Below are 8,708 nucleotides of genomic sequence, written 5' to 3' on the forward strand. Positions count from 1 at the left end.
AAAGAGTGATTGAAGTGACTCACCCTTAGTCCAATCATATCGAGCAAGCTCACTCTCCAAAGCTTCAATTCTATGTCTCTTAGCTTTGGGGTCTTCTTCATGTGACATTTTGAGAATATTCCAAATGTCACGAGCATCCTCTCTTCCTTGGACTTTCCGGTACTCTTCTGGACAAAGGCTTCCTTTTATTATGCTCACCGCTTGAGCATTGCGGTGTACTTCTTGCATCATTTCCGGAGTCATCTGTTCTCCTTGGGCGAGCTTATACATACCTATATTGACAATCTCCCAAAGACTAGGATGTACACCGATTAAATGCGACTTCATCTTATCGGCCCACTCATCATAGTTCAACTCACTAAGAGTTGGTAACTTTCCAAGTGGGGCGGAAGAGAAGTTGGGGATAAAATTTCTAGAATAATCAAATTGAACTTTGTTGAACTCGTTACCTTTACTTTTGGTAGATGATCCTTCGGTGTTGAGACTTACCTTGCTCATCACCCTTGACACCAAAAGTTCCACTAGGTCATCATTGTATTCAATTTTTCTTTTTTCCTTTGTCTTCTTCGGTCTTTCTTCTTGATTCTTCTTCTTCTTCCCTTTTCTTAGCATCTTCCTCTTTCATTTTGAGGAACATCTTCTCGACAATCTTCATGGCGAGGTCGAGGACCTTGGGGTCTATTTCCTCACCGGAAGATGTCATGGGGATTTCCTCGAGGAGAGGATCCACATGGTCCCTTTGAGTAGACATGATCGTTTCCTCACGCGGTTAAGCGTAAAATGAGGTATGAAGCTCCGATACCAATTGAAAGTAGCCTAGAGGGGGGTGAATAGGCTACACCTGAAATTTTCCACTAAAAACTTCGAGATAGTGTCAAATTCAAGTTGCACTGGTGCAAACCGGTTCAGTTGATTTTGTTTACAACTGAACAGTTTGAACCTGCTCAACTTAGATTAGATAAACAGTTAAACAAATGTGACGAAGTAGTGAGAGATTTTGCTAAAGACTTTCCCTAGAGAAAATCCACTCTAATAGATGACAAATCGGTATGAATTGTTTTCACACGATTTGCACACAATATAATCGAATATGAACTAACCAACAAATTAAAGAACTTATCAAGAACACACAAGAACACACGATTTAACCCGAGGTTCGGCAACCACCACAAAGGTGTCCTACTCCTCGTTGAGGAGCCCACAAAGGGCCAGGTCTTTTCCAACCCTAATCCTCCACAAGCCGACCACTAAGGTCAAGGCAATCTCTTCTCAAATTTGCTCAAAGAGCGGGTGATACAAACTTCTTGAGGTCGTCCACAAATTTGGAGACTCCCAAGCAACCTCTATCCGTCAAGGAACGCAAGGTTCCAAGAGTAACAAATCCGCACAATGGTAAGTTTGCAATAAGCTCAAGAATGAAGAGAATAGGAGAATCAAGATGAAATCAACAGTGTGTTAGATCGACTTCACCTCACACCAAGGATCCTTCAAACGATTGAAGGAGATGCGATTTTGGGTGTGAGAGGTGAATTGAATGCCCTTGTTTGGAGGTTGGTCAGCCAAGAAATCGTGGAGAGAGCAGAAGTGAATGAAGAGAGAGAGTGTGGGGGTATTTAAAGGATCCCCCAAAAACTGCCAGCCGTTGGGAGAAGTGGACCAAAAACCAGTTGAACCGGTTCTTAAATCGGTTGAACCGGTTTCCACCAGGGAGTTCTCGGTTCACTGAGGTACTCAGCCGGAGACTCGACCGACCTTGAATTCGGTTGAGCCGGACTCAAATTCGGTTGAACCGGTTTTCAAAAAACTCTGCACACGACTTTTTCTGACAGAACTGACTGGCAGACTGGCAGGTCAGAAGGTGACAGAAGGAACAGTGCAGAAACCGGTTGAACCGGTTTTAGGTCCGGTTGAACCGGTTTTAGGTCCGGTTGAACCGGTTTTTTGAAACTGAAGAACAAGTTTTGAGAAAACTGAGGTGAACCAAGGTGAAACTTTAATGGAGAGTGAAAGTGGTTTTTCCAAGGGCATTCATGATCTAGAAAAATATTCTCTTAGAGGATTTGAAAGAGTTTGAACTGAGCTCATTGCATTACTTACTTAACTTATTGTGGATCCCTCTTAATTGAACGACGATTTCTATAACTCAAGAATTATAAAATGCAAACTACCGTTGTTTCCAAGCACTTGGAGCACGCTATATGATGTAGAATTTTAATCCGCTGTGCTTTTACATTTGCATACTCATAAGATTTGTGCTTCTCCTGTCTGTAAAATAACTGTGTACATGCTAGGAGCAAACTTGTTAGAATCTCTGTTTGTTTTGTCATTTAATCACCAAAACCCTCAATTAGGGTTGATTGCACTTACAGTTACTTACACCATCCGACGGCTTTAGAAATTTGAACTACGTGGCCACCTTGATTGGCAGCAACGAAGCGTGCTTTAATATATAGAAATAGAAATCTCTACTACTTATTAAGGATGTAAGAGTAGCCTGTCATTCCGTGTTTTGCCACTGAAAGGATCACGATGCCCAAGAGGGGGGTGCATTGGGCTTTCCTAAAAATCAACAACAATTAAACCCTAAGCAAGAGCCCAACTTCACCCAACAACTAGCAATAAGAGAATACTTCTTAGAAATACAACAATACTAAGACAATGCTTCAACTACTTGCTAAACAAATGCACAAGGTAAAATGATTTAATTAAATGCGGAACGTAAAGCAAGGTTTAGAAGACTCCTCTGATTTTTCCCGAGGTATCGAAGAGTCGACACTCTTCCCTAGTCCTCGTTGGAGCACCCGCACAAGGGTATCACTCCCCCTTGGTCCTCGCAAGAACCAAGTGCTCACTGTGAGATGATCCTTTGCCACTCCAGCGCGGTGGATCTCTCACGACCGCTTACAATCACGAGCCAGGTCACCAAAAAATCCTCCAAGGTAATCATCATGCTCCCAACGCCATCAAGCCGTCTAGGTGATACCGATCACCAAGAGTAACAAGCCGTAGACTTTCACTTGACCAAGAGAAGCCTAATGCATGCGGTGTGTGCTCTAGGTGGCTCTCACTTTACTAATGAGGTCCTATGCGAGATTAAGATTTTCTAATCACCTCACTATGCTTTGTGGTGCTTGCACTGCTCCAGCAATGTATGGGTGTTAATGTGGGTAGCAAAACATTCAATATGGTGGGTGGAGGGGGTATAAATAGCCCTCACCCACCCAACTAGCCGTTACCAGAACTTCCTGCGCATAGGCGCACCGGACAGTCCAGTGCGCCACCGGTGCGCCAATGGTTAGTTCTGATAGCTAGCCGTTGGGCTGATGGCACACCGGACAGTGAACGGTCACTGTCCGGTGCACACCGGTCAGTCTGGTGTGCCGGCTAAAATTCTATTTCTGAACTCGTTGCTCTCGGATTTCTACGGGGGAGAAGCTCTTCCCCGGGCCAGACTGGCCCCACTGTCAGAGGTCGCACCGGACAGTCTGGTGCCCCTAAGACAGAAACCCTAATTCTTATTTTCTTCTGTTTTTCGAATTCATTTTCGTTCTAACTCGTGAGTGTGCTATAGAGTGACACCTAGCACTAGATGTGAGTGTGAATATGCACCAACACTACACTAGAACTCTCTTGGTCAAACTACTCATTGACAACCCCTCTTTATAGTATGACTAAAATAAAATAGAAGACCTAACTCTATACCGAGTGTCCAAAATAAAATAGAAGACCTAACTCTATAACGAGTGTCTGCAACTCCTTGACACTCGGAATACGAAGACCTTCATCTTTTGATTTGTCGTTTCAGCCGTCGCTTCAAGTTCTCATCTGGGGATTGTTTTCACCGTTGTAGTACAACTTCCTGTAATGCGACATAACTTATCATTGTCTCTGCAAAACACACGTTAGTCACATATAATATTACGTTGTCATTAATCACTAAAACCAACTAGGGGCATAGATGCTTTCAGCCACCATTCTCTGTTCTGCCTTTCCTATTCCCTCCTCCCCGCACAACCCTTTCACATGTTCTGCCTTTTCCATTCCCCCCTCCCCACAAAGCCTATTCCCATTCCCATTCCCACGTACAGCCCATGTCTAGCTAAAATTAAAAAACACAAATGACCCCAAAGGAATTCAAACTCGCAACCTCTTAGGCAAATGCGAGTAGTAGCTACCGCTACACCACATGTGTGTTTATGTCTACATCTATGACAGGAAAAACATCTACTACATCTCTACCCTAGCCCACCTGCTACCCTTGCACAATGCGTAGTAGTAGATAAATATCACCGAGATTCTTGAATTATATTTTTGGAGGAGGGTGTAGTATTTAAAGAAGAGGCTTGCATGCAATTTCTTTTGTTTGAATAATATTTTTAACTTAAATTTTTTTTGCATGCGTGGCATTTATTCTCCATAATATTTTTTCCATGGATCTGACTTTTGAGTCATTTTCATAAACCATCGCCAAAGATAAATCCATGTTTCTTGCTTGGAAACCCTGAACAAACACCACTAGCAGGAGGCGCTCGCGTTGGCGTCGCTCATCGACGACGAGAAGAAGCTTGACGACTAGTTCGACCTCTGAAAGCAGTCCTACGTGGCCGCATGAGCTCGCATGGGACGTGCTCTCTAATGATAAGACTAGAGATGTCAATGGGGACCCGATACCCGCCAACCCGTGGGGAATTTCCCTATTAGGGTACGGGTATGGGACAAAAATTGTACCCATGTGTATGGATATGGGACAAAATCTCCACCCATTGGGTAAACGGGTATGGGTTTGGGAAGCAATAATCCGAACCCGATTACCCATGGGTATTTCATACGTGTACACCTGTCGTGTTTGTATGAATGAGTTGAGACCGAGCCGGCCACCAAGCCCAGCACGACAGCACACCAGGCCCCAGGTCCTAGCCGAATAAGGCAACACAGCAAGGCAACTAGCAGACTAGCAAAAAACAAAATTCTAAAATAACCAGTCATATGCTACGCCCTGCCCAGATGACGATGACGACCATGGATTCTCGGGCGGCAACGAACTCAGATGGTGACCAAGGAAGGTGAGCAAACTCCATTTTTCCATTTCTTATATCGGTCCCGAAGTACTTATTTCTTTTCTGATGGATGGATGAATGAATCATGGTTCATGGATGAGTGCTTGCCGGTGTGGTGATGTCTGAAATCTAGATTGTTTGTGCTACCTGTTAGTACCTAGTTATCCCTCAATTGGGGATGGAGACCCATTGGGGACCCGAAACCCGAATGGGGATGAGTATGGGATGAGTTTTGCACCCATGATGAGTATGGGGATGGGTATGGGGATGGATCAAACATGATGGGTATGAGTATGGGATGCTATAACCCGATGGGGAATTTCCCATTGACATCTCTAGATAAGACCATAGAAATCGTGGCATGTATCGAAGTCTGCATGATACTGATGATTACAATGTAGTGGTGAAACGACTAGATTAAAATAACAAAATTTATATATGGTTAGGATCACAAATGAATTATAAAATATTTTCTGATAACAATATAACACATATTTTGTATATAAGTTACAGTAATATTATATATCCCTGTTGTAACGTATGGGTACTCACCTACTAGAAATATAAATGACGGAACCAATCACAACGACACAGCTTAAACTGTAAAAATCGAGGGGTTCAAACAGAAAAGTGAGCCCCAAACCCTACACCCTCATGGAAGCGTGGCCACCTCTCGCCCCCGCGGCGGCCACTCCGGCCTGTGCCTTGGCGTGGGGAGCAGCAGCAACGGCGCAGCGGAAGGCCGTGGAGCAGGAGTCAGCGGCGCAGGCGGTGAGCCGCATCGTGGCGAGCTGCGCCAACTCCAGCGGCGTGGCAGTCGCCGTGGTGGACGCCAACGCCGTCATCTCCGGCGGCTCCGCTCTCTCCACTTCCGCGGGGCGCCTTGTCACCGTGCCCGAGGTGCTCGAGGAGGTCCGGGACGCAACCGCGCGGCGGCGCCTCGGGCTCCTCCCCGTTCCCGTTGAGACCGTTGAACCTGCGCCGGAGTTCGTTAAGAAAGGTCGCTGCTCTAGTCGCTCGAATGCATCATGAATCTGAGTTAAATCTCTCTCGCATTAGTGCTTGTAGTCGTTAATTTGTAGATTGTATTGTTAATTTATCACCCTACATTAATGTCTACTGATGTTATTGTTGTTTCTTACTTACTGATAATCATAGTGGAGAAAGCATGTTGTCTTCATTTAGCGTAGGTAAACAAGAGATCACATTTAAACATTACTCATTTATGAAAAATATCGTGGGTGCTCGGCTGCATCTGCCGCAATTCTTGGTCTTGAGCACTGTGTATACATGTATTTTTGTTTCTTTATTGCTTGCAGTTACCAAGTTTGCCAGGGAGACAGGAGACATCCAAACGCTTTCAGATGTTGATATAAAGATTATTGCTTTGGCTTACATGTTAGAAGCTGAGATCCATGGGACTAGCCATTTGCGAGAGCACCCTCCTCCTCTGCATGAGGTGAATGTCAGAAAGCTGTCAGAAGCTCAAATGCCTGGTTGGGGCTCTAATGTGCCTAACCTGAAAGAGTGGGAAGAGTTGGATCAGATGTCTGAAGCTGGTGGAGATATCAATTCTCGAATACTTCCTCTGAAGGATATTGAGAGTCAAGATATCCTGATGTGTGATACCAACAGTCTCTGTGGGGCACAAGAGGATACAGAGCTCCAGCCATCAAAGAAGGATGCACCTGTTGCATGGGAGGACGATGAGAACAATGTAGGTTGGATGCCTGCTGTTAGCCGCAGCATGCACAGAAGATATTTGCAGAGGAAGGCAAGGCGTGATGCCCTCAAGGAATCTGGACAAAGTTTTGAGACAAGTTCTGTTGTTCCATCAATCGATGATGATAAAGTTCTCTCTGAAAATAGTGGATTGGAGCATGGTCTGACTTCAACTGATGGCCTTTCTTCTGTCACTGAGATAATCAGTGCACGTTCTGATGATTTTGAACATCAAGCAGAAAATGACACTGAAATTGCTGGAGAACATTTGCATTCTGATCAGCGAGCTTACGGTGATGATGCTGATGCGTGCACCAAAGAACTGGAAAACCTAGATATAGAAGGTGAGGATGAGGGAGGTGGTGATGCACATTTCATTGTTGATGAGAGCAGCGAGCAGAGTTGGACCCTGAGGTCCTTATCCGAATCAACTGTAGCATGTGTTACTAGTGATTATGCCATGCAAAATGTCATCCTGCTGATTGGTCTCCGTCTCATAGCACCAGGTGGCATGCAGATACGCCAGATGCATAGGTATGTGAATTAACATCTTCAGATCTGTTTGGGTACAATAGTGCTATCAGAGCAAATGTTGAATTTTTTTATGGCTCATTAACACATGTCTTTTTATGCTTCTGTGACAGGTGGGTTTTGAGGTGCCATGCTTGCTATAAGGTGACCCAAGAGGTTGGCAAAATATTTTGTCCGAAGTGTGGTAATGGTGGGACCTTACGGAAGGTTTCGGTAACAGTTGGTGAAAATGGGATCACTATGGCTTCACGGCGCCCACGTGTTACACTTCGAGGCACAAAAGTGAGTTTATTTATGCTGCTTGTCGACACGTGTTCTGCTACTTGTTTGATCCTGCATGGTTGTAGTGGGGTGTGGTTCATTACTTGATTGGTTGTGTGGTCTATTTTCATGCTTGTAATGTCAATGTCATTCAGGAGTGCAGTAGTGGGGAACAATTTCCATGAAGTGGCGAAGAAAATATTTGGATATTTGGTTTGATGTTTGCAGTCACATACCTGGCAATATGGTCTCTTACTAGACTGTACGTTTGTTGTAGCGTGGTTGTCTTTCGTAAGGATATTCATGTCTGTTTTGAGATAGCTCTAGTTCATTGATTGCAATTGTCTTCCCATCTGTCCACCTGAACTTTGTTTACAGAGTCAGTTCCTGAGAATGCTGAAGATGTAACTGTCTACCTGTTTGCTTGCAGTTCTCCCTCCCAATGCCCCAAGGTGGAAGAGATGCAATAACTAAGAACCCCATCCTTCGTGAGGATCAACTTCCTCAGAAGGTTCTTCATCCTAAACTGAAGAAGTCAAACAAGGTTAGTGCGCTAGCATTTTTTTAGGCATAACTTAAAAGTGTATTCTCAATAAAGCAATGAGACAAAAAAAAGGTTTATGTTATCCTGTGGTATATTATATATGTGTGGTCTATTGTCAAGTATGCATTTCCTTGTTTGTTACAAGTTATTTGGTATCTGTTATGACTGATGAAGTTCGTTTAGGAACAAATCTGACACTCAGTTTCACTATAGGATGATGATTTCTTGGGCGTGGTCGACATATTTTCGCATGGTGGTGATAAGAAGGCACCATTGAAACCTCCAGTGAGGAAGGCGCTCGCAATGTTCAGCGGGAAAAGAAATCCAAACGACAACCACTTCTCTCGCAAGAAGTACTAAGCTCTGATCTGTCGTCTTCTTTTTATGCACGCCTGTGGTACCGTAGTCTGTAATCCCAGCATGTACGTAATGGTTGAAGCAGAGTGCCTTTTTTTTTGTTAGTGGCGTATACTCATCATATTCATATACACAGATATATATAAGCATGTAAGCTATGCAGTTTTGCAGCAACTTTGTATGGTTTCCGTGCTACTGTTTTTCTAATGCATTTGAATTTTGAGTTTGAATGTCCA

General features: G+C 44.1%; 1 protein-coding gene across 3 annotated transcripts; it reads left to right on the forward strand.

Moving 5' to 3' along the window:
- The first annotated feature begins 5,648 nt into the window (after window positions 1–5,648).
- LOC100276745 (uncharacterized) lies at window positions 5,649–8,708 on the forward strand. 3 transcript variants are annotated; one of them, XM_008683423.3, is made up of 6 exons: window positions 5,713–6,057; window positions 6,216–6,247; window positions 6,377–7,313; window positions 7,424–7,592; window positions 8,002–8,115; window positions 8,329–8,708. In XM_008683423.3, the coding sequence occupies exons 2-6, from the start codon at window positions 6,226–6,228 to the stop codon at window positions 8,473–8,475; spliced, it is 1,389 nt and encodes a 462-aa protein (XP_008681645.1). In that variant the 5' UTR covers window positions 5,713–6,057; window positions 6,216–6,225; the 3' UTR covers window positions 8,476–8,708. The 3 variants fall into 3 exon arrangements, with proteins under 3 accessions (NP_001143933.1, NP_001393997.1, XP_008681645.1); NM_001150461.3 differs by lacking the exon at window positions 6,216–6,247 and having other exon boundaries at window positions 5,649–6,057; window positions 8,329–8,702; NM_001407068.1 differs by having other exon boundaries at window positions 5,662–6,247; window positions 8,329–8,702.

This window comes from Zea mays, chromosome 5, assembly GCF_902167145.1.
Source record: "Zea mays cultivar B73 chromosome 5, Zm-B73-REFERENCE-NAM-5.0, whole genome shotgun sequence".
Lineage (NCBI taxonomy): Eukaryota > Viridiplantae > Streptophyta > Magnoliopsida > Poales > Poaceae > Zea > Zea mays.

Bases quoted from the DNA above. Each gene is read 5' to 3' on its own strand.
- LOC100276745 (NM_001150461.3), top strand. From the start codon at position 5,712: ATGGAAGCGTGGCCACCTCTCGCCCCCGCGGCGGCCACTCCGGCCTGT. The intron at 7,593-8,001 runs GTGAGTTTATTT...GTTTGCTTGCAG, and splicing joins TTACACTTCGAGGCACAAAA to TTCTCCCTCCCAATGCCCCA. The intron at 8,116-8,328 runs GTTAGTGCGCTA...GTTTCACTATAG, and splicing joins AACTGAAGAAGTCAAACAAG to GATGATGATTTCTTGGGCGT.